Below are 25,929 nucleotides of genomic sequence, written 5' to 3'. Positions count from 1 at the left end.
GCGTTCCTCTTTCAACAAGCCTTTTAAGTATCCCAGTCTGCATCTGTGCTGGAATTGCTTTTTTTAAGATGATTTAAACATTGTTTTAAAAATATGTTTTTAAGGTGTTTTGTTTTAATTAAAGATGTTCTGCTTTAGTATGTTTTAAAGTCTTCTGTTTTTAAGATGTTTTAAAGAGTTTTTAATGTTTTGTTTGCTGCCCTGTGCTCCTCCTGAGAGGAAGGGCAAGATAAAAAATAATTAAATAAATAATATCAGTGCTGGAGCTTGTAACAACTTGTGAACTGAAGGGTGTAAGTAGGGAGTGCCATCAACCAGCCCAGGACAAAGGAGTGCCCTACGGAGTTCTGCTACACTACCTATTAGAGTCTCCTTGCACTGTTGGTCAGGTGCATCAGGTTACACCCCCTAATCCCTATAAAACGGGGATGGTGAACCTTTTTCCTATGAAAGGCCATTAATCCAAGGAAAAAGTCAATTGGGGAACCACAGCCAATGACAGGAGGAGCCAGACCCAATCGTGGGTGGAGTCAGAGCCAACAGCAGAAGGAATTTGCAGGAATGAATAATTTTTCTCTTTCTGTGCCCCCATCCCTTCTCTATCACTTGTGCACGCACAGACACACATGCACACAAAGCAAAAGAGGAAAGAAATTCCCATTGGGGCAAGACTGGAGAACAGAAGTAGGCCTGCCCTGTATAGAGAGCCAGGTGTTGCTGAAGGCTGCATTAAATTAGGTAGCAGGGACTGCATGGTGTCCTTGAGGATGGTCTGGCAATTGGAGCTGGTGTAAAACTAAGCAGAGATATAATGGGCATATCTTCAGGGAACCATCCAACACTGGTGCTCAAAGAGATGTGATAGCCACCTATTTGTCATTGGGATGAATTCAAGGTTTTCCTTTTGATGCATAAAACCTAAACCGCTTGGGACCCAGATATCTGAAGGAGTACCTCTTCTGCCCTGGCCTTCAGGTTGGCTGGGGAGGGTCTTCTAGAAGTGCCATAATTGACTGAGGTCTGTAGACACTATACAGTTTTTGGTGGATGCTAAAGACACACCTCTTTACCCTGGCCTTTGGTTCCTGAGATGTATGCAGGACTGACACCAGCCCACTGTGGGCCCTTGGGCACCAGCCTGTCACAGGTGCCTGCCTCCGCCCATACCACCTCATGTTGTACCACCTCACATGTGAGCATGCCTGCCATCACCCAAGATGGCAATGAGGGAATGCTGACACTCCTGCCATCATCTTAGAAGGTGAAGCAACTGGGTGTATTCAAGCACTCACTGGTTGCGTGCTGCTGTTTGCTAGGACAGCGGAGCTTCTGCTCCACAACCTGCACCACCATCTGGTCACTGCCCACAATCCGATACTCATGGGGATTGCAGAGTGGGAGCTCCACTCTCCCAGACACAGGGGCCAGGTCAGGCACTGGCAGGGCCCTTGGCTAGTGGCAGGAGACCTCAACCAGTGCCCAACCTGGCCACCCACTGGCACCGTGCTTGGATGTATGTTTTCAGAACACACCCTATTCTTGTGTTCTAAATGTGTCCATCGTTTGGTGCCAGATAAAGGCTTTCCACTCCCACAAGGCCTTTTAAATTTGATGTATATGCAACAGTGACATAAGGGGGGGTTGTGTGTGGGTGTGGCTATACTAATCAACTGTTGACAGATGGATTAGTACTGTTATTTTAACTGCATTTTATTTTCTGTGTAAACATTGATTTGTTGTGTTTAAAATGGTTGTGACCGGCCCAAGATCACTTCTGAACCTTGGCCTGATTATTATAGAGGGGCTGACTGCTTATGACTGCTAGCAACAGTTGTACTCCTCTTAGACCCCTTTAACCTAGAAATCTCGTCTCATGGATTTTCAACAAATACTTTTATTGTCTAATAGGAACACAAGAAGAGAGCTGCTAGATCAGGCCAAAGGCCCAACTAGTCCAGCATCCTGTTCTCACAGTGGCCAACCAAATGCCTATGGGAAGCCCACAAGAAAGACCTGAGCACAACAGCACCTTCCCTACTTGTAATTCCCAGCAACTGATATTGGGGGGCATCTGGCCTATGACAGTGGAGACCAAACATAGCCAGCATGACTAGTAGCCAGGGATAAGCCAAAGGTCAAAAGACAGGATTTCCCAATAGTGAGAGGGAATGTGCCTATTATTCATTATTTAACATTACAACCATTCTAATACCCAAACTTTGGATGAGAGAATATCCTTTGAGGCCCAGAAGTGGTCACAGAAGCAGGTAAATGATGGGAATGGGAATAGGACTCTCGGATTTCCCTGTTTTATATTGCGGTTACTGAGTAACGTCTTTGTCATGGACCATCTTCTAAAGCAGTGTTAAAGAACCTGCAGCTTGAGGGGAAAAGAGGAGGAAAGATGATGTCAGGGGGAGAGGGGGGGTGAAAACAGAGAGGGAAAAGGGGTGCTCCACACACTTTTCGTTTGGTCCCAGGCACTGCCAACATGTGGCTCCCCCAACAGATTACTCCAAAGAGAATATGCCCTTTGCAGGGGAAAAAAAGGGGGGGTTCCACCCCTGATCTAAAGGTAATTCGACCCTGGAAACCTGATTCACCTGACAGAAAATGCTATTTTTAGAGCCATCAAAAGCAACATATAGAATAATCACATACATTCCCCAATCCTCTTCATCACACTCACAGGCATCAAGTCTGTTTCAGACCTCAACCTTCGTCTTGGGGAATCATTATTGAGATAACTGAGATTAATTTTTCTGTGTGTCTAATCCACAATGCTTCACAGCTGGGCCTATTATAACAGCCCTTGGGTAACAAGCTTGTAACGTTGCCGAGATATGTCTCCATGCACAACTAAACTCCACTGGAGATCAATAGGCAGTCATCTTCCAATGAGAGGCAATAATTAGCACATTAGGCAGGTTGGATAACAAACAAGAATTTCCGCCTGGACTTGTCATTTCAATCTGCCTCTCTTTTTCTTCCTCCTTTGTCAATTTTTAAAATAAAGAACAAAACCTAAGAGGCTTGACATAAGATTCCATAATATGAGACCTGCACATTGTGACTATCTCCTAGCCTTTTTTGAAAAATATATCCTGCCTCTGTGTATAGTATGGATTTGTTCAGCTTACCACAATAACTCCATCAAAGAAGACTTCTAAGGAATCTTCAGAGAAGACTACTGAACTTACTTCCATTCTGTTGATGTCTATGGGAGCACTAGACCACTGCACATGCAGGCACACCATCCACATATGTGCAGATCCATATGGGTGTCTACCATTCACAGTTCGTGTGTCAAAATGCAGCACATACCAATTTGCTGACATGACTTTAATTAGTGCAGCCACCGGTGTAGCCAAGGTGACAGCCAGGGGCAGCAGGAGACAAATGAAATGATTCTACCAGAAAAAGCCTTGGGGAGGGGTGGGCAATTCAGATACAAATCTGTTTACATGGTTTTGATTGCCACTCACTCAAACACTGATATATAGCAATACTCTACCAAAGGCTGGGGTGTGTGTGTGTCATTGTTAAAATATCACATGGTACCAAGTTCCCAACAATGACAAAATGTAGAAATTAACTTTCATTTCACCTGCATGTGGATCCAGGAACCATTGCTTCCTTACCGCACGAGTGAGGAACCTGTTGTCCTACAGATATTAGACTCCACATCCCATCTGCCCCAGCCAACAGGACCAATGCTCAGGGATGATGGGTGTTGCTGTCCAGCAATATGGGGAGAACCACAGGTTACCCATTACTGCCTTAGAGGATGAAGAATTTGCCACTAAAAACAGACAGGGGAAATATTTGGTATTCTATCTGTGTAATCAGACTAAAGTAGAGCTACAATAATTTTTTAGCCACAAGCATTTGGAGATAAAAGTGATTTGGAAAGAAGTTAAGAACATAAGAACATAAGAACATAAGAAGAGCCTGCTGGATCAGGCCAGTGGCCCATCTAGTCCAGCATCCTGTTCTCACAGTGGCCAACCAGGTGCCTGGGGGAAGCCCGCAAGCAGGACCCGAGTGCAAGAACACTCTCCCCTCCTGAGGCTTCCGGCAACTGGTTTTCAGAAGCATGCTGCCTCTGACTAGGGTGGCACAGCACAGCCATCACGGCTAGTAGCCATTGATAGCCCTGTCCTCCATGAATTTGTCTAATCTTCTTTTAAAGCCGTCCAAGCTGGTGGCCATTACTGCATCTTGTGGGAGCAAATTCCATAGTTTAACTATGCGCTGAGTAAAGAAGTACTTCCTTTTGTCTGTCCTGAATCTTCCAACATTCAGCTTCTTTGAATGTCCACGAGTTGCATGAAAACAACACCTGTTTGCAGCTGCTTCTTTCCCTGACTTGCCATTTCTTAAAAAAAAAACCCACCACAAATATTTATTATAATTCCAATCCATCAAATATTAAATACATAACAGGTATTCTGTGCAGGAGTATGGTTAGCACTCCATCAGCAGCTTGATTCATCAGCCACCCCCTTGCCATTTCTAAGCCATTTAAAAAATATAACCTGCTTCTTCTTTAAGAATTGATCCCAGACAATCATGGGACATGCAGGAAACAAAACAAGACGTGGCATGGAGCTAATTAGATGTGTGACAATTGCATAAGGCCATACCAGAGTGAGGGTAGAAAGAATTGCTCGCGCTCTGAATAGGCTTCATGACAACACCATAACGGAACCATATAGCTAATTCAATGAGGGAAACAGTTTTGATTGCTTCTCAAGTCTTGCTGAAAAATTGCTGAAGTGGAGGTGGGTAGATTTTGTAAAATGTGCCCTTCCCCATTCCAACTTGGTCCTATTGTGAAGATAGGTTCACAGAATGCTCTTTAGTCATTCTAGAATACAATATATCTCTCCCTCCCTGTACAGTGTGGATTCTCGCTAGTTATCTTTTCTGGGGGCTGAGAAGGAATTTTTGGGGAGCCCAAGCCTGTAGCTGGGAGGGGAAAGGGGGGCAGTGCCCCCTAGAGCTATGCTTCTCCCCCTAGGATTATTATTTTTTAATTTGTCTTTTTAATTTGTGACATGACAGACAATGACAACCCAATTTAAAGAATGATAGCTTGTTTTAAGAACAGGAGCAATTTAAAAATAGGACCCTCTGCAAAATTTAGTGAATTAGGCAGGGTGAATGCACAATAAAAGCCTCATCTGGAAGCCCACAAAAGTCTACTCACTCAAGACTTTCCCTGACTAAGGGTGGATTTTTCATGATCACAATCACCCTATAATTACTTAAGTTATCCTGGGGAAAAAACACAGCCTGTATAGTAACATGACCTTTGGAAAGTTAAATATTAGAACTTTGTATTATAGGCTAGAGTTAGACTCTACTCCTTGGACGTTCCTTTGCTTTGCTTTCTGTTTCAGTTGTTGTGCTGTCTAGCAAGCCAGCAATAAATAATCATGTTTGTTTGCCTGCAGTAAGAAGTAAGAGTTTGTTTTTTCTGCAGTTATTATAATGAGTAGAGCAGGATTGGATACTTATTGCTAAGGGTGAAATAAAGAGATCACTTAAAAGTGATCTGAAAAAATGGCTACTCTTCACTCTTTTAAAGCATTCACTATACTCACAATCATAGTGGCTATTTTCTTCTTTTTCTTGATTATTTAATGGCAAATAGCCCTAGAGGAATAGAAATATTGCTGTGTATGCTACAGTTAGCTGGCTGGCTGGACACGTAGCCTGTAATTCAGGCCTAACTTCTGATTATCTCAATAGGTGCAGTTCAGCATGAGGCCTTTTTAGGGTTTCTAGTAAGAAAAATCAACCCAACAACAATGAGTAAAAAAAATTCCAACTACTTTCCACAATTTGTTTCCAATTGCTTAGTTTGTCCTTTTTATAGCAGCCAGTTAAAAAGTTTTCCCTTCAATGTCCAACAGAAAGGAAAATCTAAAGTTCAGGAACAAGACTAGAAAGAGGGACTCTCAAGGAGGAGTTAATAAACACACCCTATAATATTTATTTTCTCTCTGACCTTCCCTAAAGTTATAGGATGGACAAATTTGTTTTTCAGGTGGAATCTAAAACTAAGATACCTAATGAGGAATCAAAGCCAAGTTCAGGAGCTCATTGTCTTTACCAAAATAATTCAGTTCATGAAGAATCAGAACACAGGGACAGACCACAGATGAAAGGGGTCTGCAGTTATAGACACAGAAATAACTTACTTCATTCATGTAAGTTAACACACTGTCTGAATGGAGGAGGAGAGATTGGGAAGGTCACTGCTTTCCCTTCCCCTGGCCAGGCCCTCACTTCCTCTGAACCAGGGACGGGAGGGGATTGGCTGGTGCACCTCTCCCCCCAAATGTCCCACCTAGAAATGTGGCTGCCTCACCTAACAAGAAGGCTGGCCCTGATTGGCCCTTGGGGCTCCCTTTGTTCACCTATTTCATACTGTAAGATGTCATTTGTATTTATTTGGTCCCTTTGGTCCATTGGGCATTCAGAGAGGGCAGGTAAGGGTAAGTTTTATTTGACTTCCACCCTGAGGCATTATTGGGTTGGGGGCACTGTTGAGTCATCTCCCACAGCTGGGGCTTGGGGTTATGTCAGGGTGCCCTTAGGGCCTGGCATGCACACCTTCATGAATGTTGGGCAGGGCCTGAGTGCACATCTTGGGTTCACATGCCCAAGGCTCACTTGGCAAGAAGGGAGAATTTACTTCCAATCCTTGTCTGAGGAACCAACAATGTGGTTGTTTACATGCCTAGGGGTGCGGAGGGATGCTTCCCTCATATACATTGGTTGAAATCCACCTGTCCGCTCTTATCTGATTGGCTTATTATTGTAGATCTTCCACCTGATACATTAAAAAAAAACACTTTCCACCAATGGTGTGTCTCAAGTCTTATTTCAGGGTGTGTTGGCAATGGAAGATGCTGCTGCTGTTTGGTATGTAATGCTACAAAAACAAAAGCACACTGCTGTACGAAGGTTGCCATGAAGATTTAGGATGTAAGAGAGGGAATGAAGCCCAGCAATCTCCAATACTGCTCCTGGAATCTATAAAATCCATGCCACATTTTCTCTTTCATTTTCTCCTTGAAATCTGGATAGACCGCACAGCAGTTGGTAATGGGGATAGGATATAGAATGTTTTCCCAGGATTATATGAACTATTTCAGTTTCACAGGTTGATAGAAACAGAGGTGCAATGGGGGGGTAAAGAGGAGGGAAACAGAACTGGGAGAGTAGGGTAGGATGGTCCTGCTCTGTTAGCGCATAATTCACATAGCCTGGATTAAATCTTTCAAGTATGCTGCATGTTCCCAGTGCATTTTATAAACAGCATTGAAGACTACTGCCAGGTAAAAATTAGCAGCTAACAAGTTTATTCATACACAGCTAATGACATATGTGAAGATTTATTTCCTGCACCCCAGAAACTTTCCATGTATATTGCTTTCATCATCAATAAGTAATAAGTAATAGGTCAAGCACATTAGAAATGAATGGGTGGTAACAAAACAGCAGTAATGAAAAGGGCTTTTGCTAAAAATACAGTGGCAATGAAATTACAGAGGTCACCCCACCCAGGCACAAAGTAATTGCCCCCAACAGCAACAGGTATGATTGCAAATGAACATTTTCTTGATTTGGAATTTCACCAGCTGTCTGGAAAGGTTTCTAGACCAGTGGTTACTTCCAAGGATAACCACTGAAGCATATAAGTTTGCATGTTGAAAGACAGATGGTGTTTGCCCTATCTACATTTAGGGATGCTGAATACAATATATTTCAGGCCAGATGTTTGGCCTGGAACCACATAGGAAGTGAGGCCAAGTGTGGGTGGGAGATATGGATCTCATCTTGCATGCTTCAGGAGCTCTGGAACTATGTTGGGCCAACAATGGCATTGACCTTGCACTATAATTAAAGACCTCAGTGTGGCTTGGGAAGGTCTGGTGATGCCCTTGGGCCTTGCCAGGCTTCCCTAGATATGCTCCAAGGCAGAGCTTGGAAATGTTACTTTTTTGAACTACAACTCCCATCAGCCCAATCCAGTGTCCATGCTGGCTGGGGCTGATGGGAGTTGTAGTTCAAAAAAGTAACTTTTCCAAGCTCTGCTCCAAGGCCTGTCCTGCAGCATGAGGTCAATGTGATTCTGAATTCAGTGAGGCATCGCAGGGTGAATTCCAGAGTCAATCCATATTCCAAGATCTATCCCAGATTTGGTGGTGTTCTGGAAGCAATCTGCTTTGAGGTCCATAAAAACAATTCAGAGTAGAGGAGATTCCTGTCCTCATCCCTAACATCCCTAGTCCCTTTTTCTTCACCAATATAAACATGATTGCCATAACATGTTGCCATTCCTCGACAGTGGCATTATTTCAATCCAAGTTCAGCAATGGTCTAACCAAGTGACTCTGGGTAAGTATATACTCAGAATTTCCATTTTCATTGTGCCCAGCTGCAAAGTGGTTACAGGGACCATACAACTCCCTTGTTACAACAGCTCCACTGGCTGCCAGTTTGTTTCCGGTCACAATTCAAAGTGCTGGTTTTGACCTTTAAAGCCCTATACGGCCCAGGTCCAGGCTATTTGTCAGACCGTATCTCCCTATATGAGCCTGCCCGGGCCCTGAGATCTTCAGGAGAGGCCCTTCTCTCAGTCCCAACATCCTTGCAAGTGCGATTGGTGGGGACGCAAGATAGGGCCTTCTTGGTGGCTGCTCCTAGGTTCTGGAACTCCCTTCCTAGGGAGGCACGAATGGCCCCCTCCTTGCCATCTTTCCGTCAGCAAGTAAAGACTTTTTTATTCCGACAGGCTTTTGGGATAGAAGGTGTTTAGGATTGGGCTTTACAAGGCTTGTTTTATTGTTTTATATTATTATTTGTATTATTTTAAATTGTTTTTAGATTTTTAAGTGCCTTTTAAGGTTTTAAGGTTGTGCATAGTTTAATGGTATTTTAATTGTATGTTTTTCTATGTTTTTAACTACATGTAGTTCTATTTGTAAGCCGCCCTGAGTTCCAGTTTGGAAAAAGGGCGGGGTAAAAATAAAGTTTCAATTCAAATCAATTCAAAGTGGGAATAATGCTGACCTATCTCATTGTTTTGCTAATCAATGAGACTGGTAAATGCATAAAATGATGGATAACAATGGCAGTGGCAAATGCTACCAAATGCTATGCAAAAAGCAATACTTTTCATACTTTCTAACATGGCCAAATTCTTCTCACCAAAATGATCCTCTTAGCAGCAGGCTGGAAGATTTGTCTGCCTATCTCTGAGAAACTTGCCCCCATTCCAGGCATTTGTTTGTTATATGTAGTGGAGGCTGTTCCATTAGGGCAAATGGGGCACTGCCTCACTGTCCTTAGTCTGCCCTCAATCAACCCCTACCTATCTTACTTCTTAGTGCATCAAGTGGCACTGCCTGTCAGCTTCCTCCTCCTTAATGTTGCCCCTTGTAGCACTCAGTAGGGAGTAGGATATGGACACAACTAGCATAGTTGGATCTGCCATCTACTGTTGGTCTCCCTGCCTTCCACCCTACTAGTCCCAATGGGCACCAGCCACCACTGGTTGTGTGGTTGCAGCTCCAACAAAACATTGGTCCAGAGTCTGCTTCGTAGATAACAGAACACCCTAAACCCTCCTTTGCCAACCTTTAACTGTGCTGGTTCAAGTTGATGGAAATTGCAGCACAAAACATCTAGAGGGCACTATGTTGATAAAATCTGCCTTAAATTATGTGGGCACTTTTCATAGAATCATAGAATTGTAGAATTGGAAGGGGCCTATAAGGCCATTGAGTCCAACCCCTTGCTCAATGCAGGAATCCAACTTAAAGCATACCTGATAGGTGTTTATCCAGCTGCCTCTTGAATGTTTCCAGTGTTGGAGAGCCCACCATCTCCTTAGGTAATTGGTCTCATTGTTATACTACTGTAACAGTAAGTTTTTCCTGATGTTCAGAGGAAATCTGACTTCCCATAACTTGAGCCCATTATTCCATTACCTGCACTCTGGGATGATCAAGAAGAGATCCTGGCCCTCCTCTGTGTGATATCTTTTCAAGTACTTGAAGACTGCTATCATATCTCCCCTCAGTCTTTTCTTCAGGCTAAACATGCTCAGTTCTTTCAGTCTCTCCTCATAGGACTTTGTTTCCAGTCCCCTGATCATCCTTGTTGCCCTCCTCTGAACCTGTTCCGTATCTCCCCTCAGTCTTCTTTTATAACAGTACCGGCTGAAAGGAGACAACACTAACCCATTTCAATAACCAATGTGATGTAGAACTTCAGACATTACTGATGCAGCATGGAATGGCAGCCCCACCATAAAGCTAACCTTTGATATGGGCCCCCAGTGTCCTCGAGGAAGGAATCCAGCCTAGAAGCATCTGTGAATACTAGGGATGGGGAGAATATCCGCTAAAACAGACTTAGTACTGGATTCCGACTGAATTCGACAGTCTGCTATCTTTTTGGACTGGCACGGATTTTTTGTGGCAGGCTGCAGCTGTAATCAACACTGATTTTGTTTCCAGATTCCCCCCCCCCCAATTTTACATAATTATCTTCCCAATTCCCTCTAAGTTGATGCATTTGTAACAGTGTGTAGGTGTGATAAATAGGAAAAAGAAACCACGTCGAATACCATGATCACTTATATAGACATTTACGTTAAAAATTACGTACTTTTTTCACAACCAAAAAACAAACAGTGGATCAAATCGGCAAGTGCCAAAGCAAGCGGGAACAAAAAAAGGGTGGATCAGGATCGAACAATGGACAATCCGAATACAAGTGGATCGGATCTAGGAACCATCCCTAGTGAACATATTCAAGGCACAATTTATTTTCCCATTATGAAAAACCTGTTTTAACAATGCCAATCAATATTGTATTACAACCTCTAATTTGAACAAGCACAGAGATAATAAAAATGAAGAAAAACTAATCAATGCCCACCTGAAAGACTTAGCAAACCATTTCATCAGAAATCTGTTTGAAAAGGTGTTTCATTATTTATATAGGACCCTCCTGCATGCAACTGATCTGTTGCAGGCAAAGAACTCCTGGGCACTGTTGTTGTCGTTGTTGTTGTTATGTGCCTTCAAGTCGATTACGACTTATGGTGACCCTATGAATCAGCGACCTCCAAGAGCACCTGTCATGAACCACCCTGTTCAGATCTTGTAAGTTCAGGTCTGTGGCTTCCTTTATGGAATCAATCCATCTCTTGTTTGGCCTTCCTCTTTTTCTACTCCCTTCTGTTTTTCCCAGCATTATTGTCTTTTCTAGTGAATCATGTCTTCTCATGATGTGTCCTGGGCACTAGTGCAACAATTTCTGCTTAGGTCACCCACTTGGTCTTAACTCTTAACCAACAGCAAGAGAAATTGAATTATCAAGCTGTGATCTAACTGCCATTTCTGAGTAGTTTTATTTAAATATGCATAATTTACTTGCATCAGTGAGCAATGTAGAATACATAATAGATCAACAGTGAAATTAAATGAAAGCATCCAGACAGCCAACATATACCTCAGTCCTCATCAGTAAAGCCACAAATCATTGCATCATTGATCATCACACTAAATGGGGTATTGGGCAAGTTGTACCAAGGAGTTCCAAGGCTACCTAGACAGACTGTACTTTGGCTAATGCCTCGGGACTGATCCACATACGACCTTTTGCCACTTCATTTCATCTTTCTCTCTCTTTCTCTGGTCTCACACATACAAGAAGAGTGAAATGTGAGCTGGGGACAGTTGCAGCAATTTCTTGTGATTACGAAAACTGGAGCAGGAACCATAACATCTCTGATTATAGAGGCTACTGTAATTGTTCCACATGAGTTGTGCACTCTTATTGGGGTGGGGAGTAAATGGTAATATGCTCATAAGCCCTTATGCTGCTGGAAATTTCAGCTTAATTCATCAAGATCCAGTTTATAATAAGCCTAAGCTAATTTAACAAAATATCACTAATTATGCTGGAGAGCTCCATAAGATTTGACTGGGTCTGTTTCTGCACAACAAAGCTTCTCATCATATTATAACATCTCATGGTCTATTGTGCAGAGCTTGGAAAAGTTACTTTTTAAAACTACAACTCCCATCAGCCCCAGCCAGCATGGCCGCTGGAGTGGGCTGATGGGAGTTGTAGTCCAAAAAAGTAACTTTTCCAAGCTCTGCTATTGTGAACATGTGAGCACCTTTGTGACACATATAACCTGAGTTGTGGACCAGTGAATTTAACACTTGAAATGGAATGATATAGTATGTTCCTTGCCAGCCACTCTGTCAGACTGAATTTGCACGGCATTTCCACTGCACTCAAAATAACAATACATGCACCTCTGTTAGGATCTGGATCACACTGGGATTCAGGACAGCAAGAACTTGTGTAATATTATTGGAAAGATGTATCCACCCCACATTGTGTTGGAGAACTGTGATTAAGAACAAAATTGGCTACTGCATATTTTTTTAGTCTTAATCAAGCATTTGCAAACATATCACAACAAAGGACATACCTTTTGCAGGTCCCAGCACGATAGGTTTGGAGCAATCAACATGGACTTACCTTTCTCGCTCCTTTTTGGAGACATCTCAACATAACTATTTCTGAAGTGCCAGTAAGTGAACACAGGACCACACCTGTCTGATGGCAATTCAAATCTGCTTTTCCTTGCATGAGTGGGGGTCATTTTTGACACATGACTCTTTAAAGACATGGATTTTTCTTTAGAACCAGATATTTGATGACCTCAGCATAATCAGGAGGGCTAATATAAAAGTCTTCAGTGCCTTCCAGAGTTTTTCTGTGAAATTTTCATACCAGTTTTTGTTTCATACCAGGTGTGCTTGCAGCCCTTCCTACATCCTACTTGCATACATAGCATGTGTCCTATGATGCACATTTTAAACACTAGAAACAGCCCTGAGAGTTACCTTCACTCACATCAATCTACCTTCCGATTGGCCTACATGACTTTCTATCTGGTCATTCCTGAACATTAAGGAAGCTCTAATAATAGACTGAGAAACAGACTTGTTGACACTGTGAAGCCTATCTGAATTCATTAGTGCCAATGAGTTCTGTAGTGCTTTGGAATCATGTGGCCCAATTCAGTGGGCACCAGGAAAAACATGGTGTAACTAACCCTTCTAGACCACTCCACAGCACTTATGTAAATGCAGCCTCATAGGTCCTAGGGTTGTGTTTTCTGTATAAAGTGGTTTCCTAAGAAGAGTGCTATGAATGACAAAGAAGCATGCCTATGAAAAGGCATAATGGGGCTGAGAACCATAAGAGGGCATGCAAAAAATTTCTTAGAAAAAAACTCTAAGGGGAAGGGAGAGAAAGAGGACAGAGACAACAAAGGCATTTGTTTCTCGACAGATCTGAGGGCACATCTGCTAACTATGACAGAGCTGTGAATCTGCACATAAAAAACAAAGGCAGGAATAATTCTGTGCCCACTGATGTACATCTGGCTCCACTGCATTTGTTTTTCCGGAAGTAGCCTGAAACAACCCTCATGTATATGTGCAGCAATTGACATCATGCCATTCCCCCCTGAGCTACGAGATCTCACAGAAGTTGGAGGATTGCAATTTTAAACCTTCCCCTATTGGGGGCAGTGGCGGGGGGGGGACAGGCATGTGAATAGAAAACTAGCATGTCAGGAAAAATAATGCTAAGCCAAGTTTCTCTCTGATATGCCAATTTTTTACATGCAAGGAGGGTTTTGCCTTTTGGAAGGGGAGGGAAAGATGCATTTAAACATATGATCTCTCACCTGAATTCTAAATGTTACAGGCTGGGGAGGGGAAGTGTATCCCTAAAGTCTGCTGCACATGCGGATCAGTGTTAAATGCCCATTCTCACATTCATTTCTGGCATGGTAAAATCACTTGACTTGGCTGACTTTTTCCACCTGTTTGTATCTAAAAGTCAAAGCTCTCCTTGACACAGTAAATAATACTAGATCTTGTCACATCAACATGCAGCCAAACGAAACACTCACCATGCTGAAATGACAATGGACATGTCTCCTCAGGAGGATATTGTCAGGTCAGATATTAACATGGGCCTAACTGAACCTAGAGATTCCCCTTACTGAAAAGTAGGGATTTAATTTCTCTTAGGGTGGAACTACACATGGAATCCTCAGTCCTATATTTGCTGTAAATTTGCAAAGCAGTGGCAGTGGAGTGGCCTTTTGCAAGGATCCTTAACCCTTCCTCTACCTGCTACTTGTCCTCTGCAACCTTTACCTTCGATTGCTGTCCCCTACCTGTCCAACAAACACCTCAGGACCCAAATTGGTGGAAAAGTGGCCAAGGAGAGGGTCACAAAGGAAAAAATGGCAGGTAAAGGAAACATTAAGCACCCTCTTCCCATCTGCCACTTCTCCCCAACATTTCTTACTTGCTGCTACTGCTGTGCATGCTGGTGGCAAACATGAGGGTAACAATCCTGTGCTTGCCACTGTATGCGTACATTCCACCTTCATTTTAGCAAGATTGCAAACATTCTGCATTTCCCACCTAGTTCAGTGAAATGCAGCAATAATTACTGAGCCAAGTCTGGTCTAAGGCCTGTTGGAAATAAGAGGCTGCCTTATACCAATTCTGACTATTTGTCCATGTAGACCAGTGTTGCCTACTTGGTGTTCTCCATAGTCTCTTGCAGAGATAAAGGATCATCTGCCACCTGACCCTTTTAGTATCTGGATATGTCAGGGACTGAACCTGGGACCTTCTACATGCACTGCATGTGCTCTGCTATTGAGCAATGATTCCTTTCGAAAGTTGGGTTTCCCCACACAAACACTAGACAAATGTATATGAAGAGCTGATCAAACATTAATGCTCCACATCACAATAGTTTGAGTGATCAAATTGAAAGCAATGTTTGAAGCAACACAAGAATAAATATACCATCATTTGGAAGTTTAGATTTCCAGAAACACACGTGTACCTGAACTCTAATTAATTTTCTAGCAAGGCTTATGAAACACCCAGTTCCCATGTGAAAGGCTTATGTGGCAAAGTCAACACAAGGTGACTTGTATCTTTTATTTTTGCTTGAAAAACATGCCTTCTGAATGCTTATATGAGTTCTGTGGGGGGAATTTAGCTTTCAATGGATCTCCAGGACATGCTAAACTGCCTCTCTTGTTCTCACGATAGAGAAGGGCAGTCAAAAGAACCATTTTGAACTCAAGAACTGACGGCTACAAGGCACCCTCAGACTCATAGTGATTTTACCATTTCAAAAAGGAACCTGAACATTGGGCCCAAGTCCAGTAGTGGCAGCACTGTGTAGCCATCCTCTTGATACCAGCATCTCTACAGCTTGCTTGGATGGTGCCGGAGCCAGGTACTGGCCAGACTAGGGCTGTGGAGATGTACTGCTGCAGCCAATCTGATACTCCCGCTGGTGCAGCCGCACAGCCTTGATTTTGCTGCCACTTCACCCTACCACTGTCCATGACATCTACCACAGTGGCAGTGCTGATCCACCACACTGGCCGCTACTGCCAAAGTTGACCAACAAGTGACACCTTAGGGCCCAAGCATATACCATAAACAAGAAATGATTGACACCATTTACAGAACCAAGAAGCCTCCAAGAGTTCAATTTGTGACCTTTTCAGCTTGTCTATGCACTTAAGATTGACTAAGAACTGGGCATCATGGCTGAAAAACTTCATGTACTTCTTTAGTAAAACTCTGATTACAGTCTAGCACACACAGTTCCATCTGGATGCTATAAAAAGAACATCAATAGCCCCCTTTCATTTCATTTGTCTTTAAATATGAAAACAAAAAGCACTCAAGCACTTTCATATCAGATCAAAGAAAAATAATTATCCTACCCTTTCTTCAAGTAATCTAGCTTTTAAAGCAAGTTGCTAAAGCAGCTCTGCCATTAGCATTCACACCCAGTGTTAAGCTCCCAAACCATACATCAAATGCCTTCCAGGTCCTTGCAAAATGCCACTTAGGAAAAAGCTCGTACTCACGGTCATTGCACTGGTTCCCAGAGTATGAAGTCATAGAGCAGTCACAAATGAAGCCTTCCCATTGCTGGATGCAGATGCCTTGGTTGGCACAGGAGTCTTCTTGGCAAGTGGTGCTTGGTCCTGGGTTGGGACAGCGAGGAAAGAAAAAAGAAAGAAAGAGTAGCCATTGGAAAAGAATTGTAATAAGAGACAATTATTTGTCGCCAACATGCACCAAGGAAAAAAAGGAAACCAAACACTGTTCTATTTCATGGACATGCAACAGAAATCCAGGACACACAGAAGACATGGAGAACTGCACACCCAGCACCAAACAGAAAACTGTGGCACACAGCAGAAAGAAGGTGTGAAAGGTAGCATATTCCCTCTTAGGCAGGCTCTGAATAAATGCGTATTAATAGTTGAAATCCCTCCCTGCAAAGACTCATCATAGTCCCAGTTCTCTCAACGTAACAGTGATCGTCCAAGTTGTCTATTACTTTCCTCCACATTATAGCTCTTCATCAAGAGCAGGGTGGAATGAGGAGTTCTTTGGTTCCTCCAGTCATTTCTTCAATAGGGGTTGAAAGGGGAGAAGGGGAGTGGTAGCCCATTTATGTAAGTATCCAAAGATGTATCAGCTGGTCTTTGAAAGAAAAAATGATTGGTGTGATCTAGTTCAATGTCAGCCCCTGCCCTTGTTTTGACTCCCTTTGTCTCCTACGTCTTGGTCCCTTTGCATCAATGTAAGTATTTTCACCATCAAAAAGATGAGAAACTTAAAATTGCTTTGATGGTTGGGTTAGATAATACCCCTGCAGATTTAAGGATTTCAAAAAATGCACCAGTGCATAAGAAACAAATAAGAGTGAGCACACATTCCTTTGATGCACCAAACCAGTTGTATTTGGAGGTACTGCAAACAGCAAATACCAACCACGGATTTTACATACATTTGCCATGGGAGATCAAGTTAATTCTCCGTAATTATTTAATGCTCCTGATCCTCCCCCTTACATTTAGGAGCAAAATTCCAGGATAAGGAAGACACATTTTGACTTGGTCCAAGCCACTGAGTCATCTGGATGTAAAGAATTAACAGTATCCTCTTAGATTCATCAATCAAATGGGATTTTCCCCCTCTTTCACTGTTGTGGAAGGGTGAGATATATTAGAAACAATACTGTTTATTTTGCTGCTTTACCAGACTCAGCAGAACTGAAGGACTAGAAAAATGAACTCCACCTTTCCACCATCAACAGAGAGTTGCATTTTGGATCAACTAATGAGGAAAACATCAGCACCATCCACTTCTGTTGCTTCAGTAGTGCTCTCTTATCCATCACACAGTAGATAGATTCATCTGGTATACTACTGACCAAGTAAATACTCAAAGAAAAGGGAGAAAAGACCTAATGAGATGGATTCAGAGCTTGGGGAGTAGAATTCTGCTTAGGGAACACTCCGACTATAGAATTTTGGGATGCAATTTTTGCCAATTCCAGGAGACATACTTCTCACCATTTCCTCATTCCACTGTACTTATTGAAAATCTGCTTTGGAGCGTTGGGAAAACCATCTGCAACAACACTGGAAGTAACGTGTGTGTGCTACAGCAGGATGGAAGAATTGGCAAAAAAAAGGCCTCTGCTCTGCTGGATCTCAGCCCTTCCATTCATGGAAGAGTAAGTCCAAATCCAACCAAACCATTATGAAATCAAATTATTGTTTTGTCATTACTTACTTATGCTAACTGGATACAGAGATCCAACTGTATGTTCATAGACAAGACAATAGGTGCTGAAGATCAAGATACTTAGGGATCATTCCAAGATTGGTATCTGCATGATATGTAAGCCAACCTTAGACAAGTGCCTTCAAAATCTGCTCCCACATCCAGTAACTAACAGGGACTTATGTCATCTTTTCCAAAGAACCTCTGAACCCTATGGATGGGCAAATTGCCTGGAATTATGGTTTCATTGTACAGGGGTGTGTGTGTGTGTGTGTGTGTGTGTGAATGTGCGTGCATGTGTGTATGTGTGCATGCACAGGTGCATTTGAATAGCCACATATTGTGCCAGTGCAGAGTGAAGGTTGCAATAACATCAATACCCTTTGGGTGGAGGAGGCAAAATACTGGCAGTATTTGGTTTACCAATTTGGTGTCCATGGGGAAGAGATGAACTGAGAACTACTCATGGCCTGTCCAATCATCATCCGATGACTGCAACATTAAAAGAGAACTTCTTTGTGTGAATTACAGAGCAATCCTAGAAAGGGCTGGGGAAGTTAGGAGCAGCAGAAGAAAGAGGGGTGGCTTCCTTCCTTCCCTACACCATCCCCAGGCTGGTGCAGCTCAGAGGACTGAGGACTGGGCCCCTTAAGAGATCAAGAGGGCTTTGGATCCTGCAGATCCAAAAGTCTGCTGCCCCTGCTCCCAAATACCCCATTTCAGGGCTTTCCATTGGTTCCCATTGGTGGAAGAACCACTGGAAGTAGCTCATGGCCCATGTGGGCAGAGCTTAGGCCTTTGCTGCAGCAAAGCCTTCCTGCCCCCAGGACAACATCACTGTGAATGCATTGTATTCTACCTCCCCATCAACATTGGGGATGGGGGTTGAGGATTGCAGCCCTACTCAGTTTAAAATTATGAATTAATGAGGGATGGGCGTAATGCTTAATATTAGCCAACTTTGTTGACTACTTAACCTCAGATTCAACTCCTGGCATCTCCAAGATGAGCTAGGAAATATTCCCTTCCAGAAAGCCTGGAGAGTTGCTGCCAGCAAGTGTAGACAATACTGAGCTTGATGGACAAAGGGGCTTCATGGACTCAGTATAAGGCACCTTCCTATGTTCCATGTGTCCTCATGGGCATCTCTTCAAACCAAGCCTTCCCCGCACCAGCAAAGCAACAGAAATGTGAAATCAGGTTCTCCAGGCATGCTTAGAAACATCAGCTTTTTGGAATGTACGTGCCTGGGAAATACGAGTGCTTTCGGGATGTCTCTCTGACTAGTTTCCTTCGAAACCTCTCTCTCTGTGTATCTAGCTTGCAAAGCAACGGAAGCAACGTCCTGTGGTTCTGACAAGCAGGTTGGGAGGATTGCAGGATATTAACATGCCTGGGGTGGGGTGGGGGAGAGAAGCCTACAGGTTCTGTCAGGATTTGGGCTGCTATATAACTAGCCTCAGGAACATCTGCAGGCAATAGCAATGCTACAATCTGCCCAGCTCAAAAACACAGTGCCTGCGAGTGATTTCATCTAAGGAACTGGGCTATGGGTGCAGGAAAAGAGGGGGCTCCAGGCTTACAGGAGAAGTGGCTTTTCTATTTTCCCCTTTTTGTTCCTTTTCACAATCAATAATTCCTTTTCTCCTTTATGGTGGCATACCTTCAGTTTGATTGAAGTCAAAGAAGAGATTTTCTGACTGGATTCTATTAACATAGGCATTTTATTCCATGGCTGCTGTATTCAGAACTACAACATTCTCTCTCTCTCTCTCTCTCTCTCTCTCTCTCTCTCTCTCTCTCTCTCACACACACACACACACACACACACACACACACACACACACACACGAGTTTAGACTGTGTTGGCTTTTTATTGAGCATTTGTTCTGATGTGTTGTTAGGGAGGTTATACAGCAATGCACATTGTTGAGCCTCAGCTAAACCAGAATGGACAGGGAAGGGGGAGGCATGAGTTTCAGGCGCCTCCACCGCCAGAGGAAGCGGAGTTGGGAATTGTTGAGATTTGCTCGCACCTACGCTCCCTCCTCATCCTTCCAGCTCTGAACTGGACAGTTTGACTCAACCAACATCCCTACTCAAATCTGTTCCCATGGCGGATGACATGGACCAGAACAGAGCAAGAGGGGGAGTACCCATTACCATGGAAACTTTGTATGCCGAGATCCAGAACCTCCGAGTCACTACGCAAGCCTTACAAACCGAGAACCAGAACCTCAGAGCCGCAACGCAAGCCTTGCAAGTGGATAACCAGAATCTCCGAGACTTGATTGCCCAAGTCCAGGCTGCGCCCCCCAGGGCAGCAGCCCCTGTGAAGTCTCCAGTGGGGCTCCCCGTGCGATACAGGGGCCAGAGTGAACAGTTTGCCACGTTTCTAGCCCAATGTGAGTTGTATATTCAGGTGCGCAGAGCTGAGTTCCCAACTGATGATGCGAAGGTGGCGTTCATCATCAGTTTATTGGAAGGGGAAGCAGCAAAATGGGCCACCCCGTATTTGATTCGCAACGACCAGATATTGCGCCAGTTTGATGCATTTAAGAATGCGATGGGGGACATGTTCTGAGACCCCCAGAGGAAGGAGACGGTCGCCCGCCAACTAGGGACCCTGAGACAGGGAAAGGGGTCCGTGGGATTGTACACCAATGCTTTTCGTGTTTTGTCTCAGGAGACAGAGTACAATGATCCAGCTTTGATGTACTTTTACAGAAATGGACTGAGTCCAGAAGTGTTGGATGAACTGGCGTGCTCCACCCCCCCAGACTCACTGAGAGGTTCGATGCAACTGAGTCTGCAGATAGACAGCCGCCTAGAAGGAAGGAAGTTGGAGCGGAGAATGGAACCTTCCCGGAGCCAGGTTGCTACTCCACTGCCCTGTGCGTGACCAGTGCCCAATCCTGGTGTCCCTACTGTCTCGGGAGAGGAGCCCATGCAGATTGGGGGGGCTAGACCGCGTTTGACAGAAGAGGAGAGGGAAAGGTGCCGGAGAGAAGGACTGTGTCTCTACTGCGGGAAGCTGGGCCACCACGCCCGAAATTGTGCAGCCAAAACCGGAAGACCCCAGCTGCCGGAAAACTTCACATCCCAGCTCTCATAGAGGCTAGAGAGTTGGGGGGTGCCACAGACACTGAGCCTCTGCCACAACCCCTTCCATCCCAAGGGGCTCTCCTGTTGCCCATTCGCATCACCCTACCCTCAGGCAAGAGCTTCTCTGCCAAGGCTATGATTGACAGCGGAGCATCTTCTTGTTTCATAGACCAAGAGTTGGCGCTACACCACGCTATTCCCACATGAGAACTGAGTCAGCCGTTGGCAGTGGAAACTATCGATGGCCAGCCTCTGAAGTCGGGGGGGTGACCCGGGTGACTGAGGCCGTGGAAGTGATGGTCCCTGGACATAGGGAAGACTTGTCATTCTATGTGGCGTCCTTGCCGCGCTTCCCAGTGTTGTTGGGCATGCCTTGGTTGGTTAGGCACAGCCCCACAATCTTTTGGGATGAAGCTGTGGTGGTTTTTACCTCCAAGTACTGCCATCAACATTGCCAGCCTGAAGAGGAACCAGAGGTGTTGGCAGGGGCGCCTTCCCCAAGAGAGATAACTTTGCCCACCAAGTATGGGAGCTTTCGGGATGTCTTCGACAAAAAGGAAGCAGAGCAACTCCCTTCTCACCGGCCCTATGATTGTGCCATTGACTTGGTGCCTGGGGCACGCATCCCCGCTGGGTGGATCTACTCTCTATCTGAACCAGAGTTGGCAGCGTTAAGAGAGTTTCTGGATGCCAATTTGAAGAAAGGCTTCATTCACCCTTTGCAATCCCCAGCTGGAGCACCCCTACTGTTTGTGGAGAAAAAAGGGGGGGAGCTCTGTCCCTGCAATGATTATCGAGCCCTAAACCAGCTCACAATCCCCAACAGTTACCCGCTGCCGCTCATCAGGGAAATGTTGGAGCGGTTGCGCTCCACCAAAATTTTCACGAAACTGGATTTAAGAGGACCTTACAACTTGGTGTGGATTAAGGAGGGCCATGAGTAGAAGACTGCGTTTAAGACCCGTTACGGTCAGTTCGAGTATTTAGTAATGCCATATGGGCTGTCGGGAGCTCCTGGAGTCTTCCAAAACTTCATGAATGACATCTTCCGGGACTTTGTGGACCGCTTCATGATAGTGTATCTGGATGATATTCTGATTTATTCAAATACTCCCAAAGAACACGACGCACACGTGCGTGCAGTGCTGCAGGAGTTACGGGAACACCACCTTTACGCGAAGCTGGAAAAGTGTGGGTTTGACCTAACCACGTTGGACTTTCTGGGGTATTGGGTCTCTCCGGCAGGAGTAGAGATGGACTCAGAAAAGGTTTGTTGTGTACTCATGTGGCAACCCCCCAAGACCAAGAAGGACTTGCAATGCTTCTTGGGGTTTGCCAATTACTACCATCGGTTCATAGCCAATTACTCCCATAAGACTGCTCTGCTCACAGATTGCCTGAAGGGCTCAGGACCGTTCTAATGGACAGAAGCTGCGCAAGAGGCGTTTGAGAGCCTGAAGCGAAGGTTTGCTACTGAACCCATCCTACAGCATGCCGATCCCGTGCTCCCTTTTGTGGTAGAGTCGGATGCGTCAGACGTAGCGATCGGAGCGGTTCTTTTGCAACCTGCCCAGAAAAGGGGAGGACTGAAACCTTGTGCCTACTTTTCCAGAAAGTTAACCGACTCTGAACAAAACTACACTGTGTGGGAAAAGGAGCTATTAGCCATTAGAGATGCCTTTGAAGCCTGGAGACACCATCTGGAAGGGGCGCAGCATGAAATTGAGGTGCGCACGGACCATCGTAATCTAGAGAGTCTCCATACTGCCAGAAAACTCAATCAGAGGCAAGTACGCTGGGCTCAGTTCTTCGCACGGTTCCATTTCAAAATTCATTATATCTCCCAAGCGCAAAATAAACGGGCGGATGCCCTCTCAAGGAAACCTGAATTTTTGGGGGATCGCACCCCAAGACCGTTACAGTACATTATTCCTCCCGAGAGGGGAGTGGTAGGGGCCTGCCAAGACTCTTGGGGAGATGAAGTGTGTGAGGCGCAACAACAGGACCCTTTCGTGCAGGAGCAGCAGGTCGAAGAGGACGTGCCACCCAAGGCAGATCAGAAGGACTTTATATGGAAGGATGGCATACTGCACCACCAGGAAGCTATTTATGTGCCCCCTGGAGAACTGCGATCGAGAGTACTTCATCAGTGCCATGACGCCCCCACGGCATGCCACTTTGGGGTCTTTAAGACTATTCAAGCTGTTACCCGGGAGTTTTGGTGGCCCAAGGTAAAGAAGGATGTAGAGCATTATGTTCGCTCTTGCCCCACTTACATGAGGGCTGAACATGCCACTGGGAAGCCACCAGGGCTGTTTGAACCCCTTCCTACTCCCGCAGGACCTTGGCGAATGATTACTATGGACTTTATAACAGACCTTCCCCCTTTGCAAGGGAAAACCACAGTCTTGGTGGTAGTCAATGCCTTCTCGAAAATGGCTCACTTCATACCGTGCACAGGGCTCCCAAGCGCTCAAGACATGGCCAAGTTGTACGTGCAAAATGTGTATCGGCTGCACGGACTGCCAGACAGCCTGGTTTCCGATCGGGGCACACAATTCACCGCGCATTTTTGGCAAGCGTTGTGGAAGTTGCTACAAAGCGAGCTAAGACTGTTGTCTGCCCATCATCCCCAAACGGATGGACAGTCCGAGCGGGTGAACGCACTTTTGGAACAATATTTACGTTGTTTTGTGGGGTATCAGCAGGACAACTGGATGTCCTACCTGCATTTAGCCGAATTTGCTTATAATAATGCTGTGCATTCGCACACGCAACAGACTCCTTTCTTCGCCAATTTTGGCTACCACCCCCGAGCCTTCCCTGCCCCAAAGGACAGTCTCTCAGTCCCAGCCGCTGAGGATTTCTTGCAGGAACTTCACGCTATGCAACAGCTACTGCAAGAGCAACTGGAATGGGCTAAGGCGGATTACAAATGCACGGCTGACCAGCATCGGCAAGAGGGAGACCTCATTCAAGTGAGAGACAAGGTCTGGCTCTCTACACGGTTTTTATCTATGCCTGGCCAATGTCATAAGCTGCAGGATCCGTGTGTAGGGCCCTTTGAGGTGGAGGCACAGATTAACCCCATGGCTTACAGACTAAAGTTGCCGTCAGCTTTCAAGATAACCCAGTCTTTCACAGGGCATTGTTGACCAAGGACTCTCCCCCCAACCCTCAGTGGCTGCAAGTGGAGCCCGCACCGCCCTTTTGTTCGCCGAGGGCGTATTCAGTACCTGATTCATTGGAAGGGTTATGATCCAACTGAACGTTCCTGGGAAACAGAGGAGAATGTGCACGCTCTGACTTTGGTGAGAGAATTTCATGAGGCTTATCCAGCGAAACCTAGACCTCGGGGTGGGAAGGGTTAATGCGTGGAGGGGGGGGATGATGTTGAGCCTCAGCTAAACCAGAATGGACAGGGAAGGGGGAGGCATGAGTTTCAGGCACCTCCGCCGCCAGAGGAAGCGGAGTTGGGAATTGTTGAGTCTGAACAGGACCTTGCAGGTGGGGGTCAGCATGCACACCAGCCAATTCCCACGGTTACCGCACTCTCCGAGGGACAGGGAGCGCCGCCCCTGGCTGATGCAGAAGACGTGTTGGGGGAAGCTCCAGAGACAGTGCCAGCTCCTCCCTTGCCAAGCAGTTCCCAGGAGGATTCCAGTGTGGCACAGCCCACTGATCTTGAGCCTGTTGTTCAGGAGCAGGTGTCTTCCGATGAGCTGTTGGAAGCACGCCCTCTGTCCCCGTGCGCCCGCCGCCACGAGAAATGGACAGGGCAAAGACAGGAATTACGTAGGAGTCAGAGATTACGTGCGAAAACATTCCCTTCATAAGCTTGCCACTTACAGTGTGAAGTCGTTGAGTCAACTTCCTTCACACGTTGCAGAGCATGTCTAGAGTGTAGTTAGGAATTCTAGTGAGCTAGCGCAGGGTTTTCTATGAAGCGCACTGCATTTGATGTATCCATTACTCTAATAAAATGAGATTTGCTCGCACTTATGCTCCCGCCTCGTTCTTCTGGCTCTGAACCGGACACACATTCATTCTGATTTGGTTGTGTGGTGTTTATATGTCTTCCAGTTAATAATTGTTCATCCCATACTTTTCAGGGCACTTCCCCGTAACTTTCCTAACTGCACAAAGTCTCTCTGTGTGTTTTTAAGTGTGTTTATTGTGCTAGGCTGACAGAGCACTCCAATCCACTAATTGCACACACTTAAATTTCCAATAATTTAAATTTCTAGTATGCACTTGAATCCCTCCTGCAAAATACTGGCAGTGACCTAAGAGTCACAGCACAGGACATCTGACAGCACTATAGCACAACCACATGGCATTTATTTTATTTAAGGTGGTGGATGCATAATTAATAAAATAGTCATAACTGTTATTGACTGGTTCACAGAAGTAGAGTGAGCTGCAGAGAGAGGCAGATCTTGGGCTCGTTCCTTCTGGATCATTTTGTACTTAGTCCTACAAGCTCTACAGGGAAAGCATGGTTGAAAAGCATTTCCAGTGTGTTTTACTGTGCCTGGGTTTTAATTAGGGCTGAGCCATACATTCCTTTAAGGTGCAATCCTATGAATCCTGGGAGGGTGCCCCAGGGGATGTAGGATGGTTCAGATCTAGCCTTCCAGTGTCAGAGCTTCTCTCTCCAAGGGTGATGGCTCTTCCAACACCCATACCAAATAAAGTCAGAGCTCTGATGTTGGGAAGACCAAAAGGGTGGTGTTCCAGGGTCATGCTGGAAAGTGTTTGGGATCTGAAGGATCTTAAGCCCTCCTGGTCTCCCTTCATGCTCCTGAATCAGAGGAAAATTTAGACAGGCTTCTGAGCTTGACTCGACCTTGCCATTCCTCTCCTATTGAAAACAATGAAAAACAGCCTTTTTTTGGTAAAAAAAACCCCTTCACTTCTGCCCTACCAGCAGAGCTCAGCAGGGCTTTGGATGAGGCAGTCACTGCTTTTAACCCCCCCACACAATGCACCTGTAGGATTTCAGTGAAAGAAACTTTGTGTGTTTGTGAAAAGGATATATGCAAGGTAATATCTTTTGTGAAACTGCCCCCAT

At 45.0% G+C, this 25,929-nt stretch overlaps 1 protein-coding gene across 1 annotated transcript in view; it reads right to left on the bottom strand.

Annotated features, from left to right (window-relative positions):
• NRXN3 (neurexin 3) overlaps positions 1-25,929 on the bottom strand; it is a 1,913,991-nt gene that overhangs the window by 1,072,745 nt on the left and 815,317 nt on the right. The window contains exon 16 of the mRNA XM_061611873.1: positions 16,037-16,156. Within this exon, the coding sequence (XP_061467857.1) occupies positions 16,037-16,156 (120 nt within the window). The remainder of the gene's footprint in view (positions 1-16,036; positions 16,157-25,929) is intronic.

Source organism: Rhineura floridana, chromosome 2 (genome assembly GCF_030035675.1).
Source record: "Rhineura floridana isolate rRhiFlo1 chromosome 2, rRhiFlo1.hap2, whole genome shotgun sequence".
Classification (NCBI taxonomy): domain Eukaryota; kingdom Metazoa; phylum Chordata; class Lepidosauria; order Squamata; family Rhineuridae; genus Rhineura; species Rhineura floridana.
Note: the sequence above shows the minus strand (reverse complement) of the source record. Positions and strands in the feature narration are given on the sequence as shown.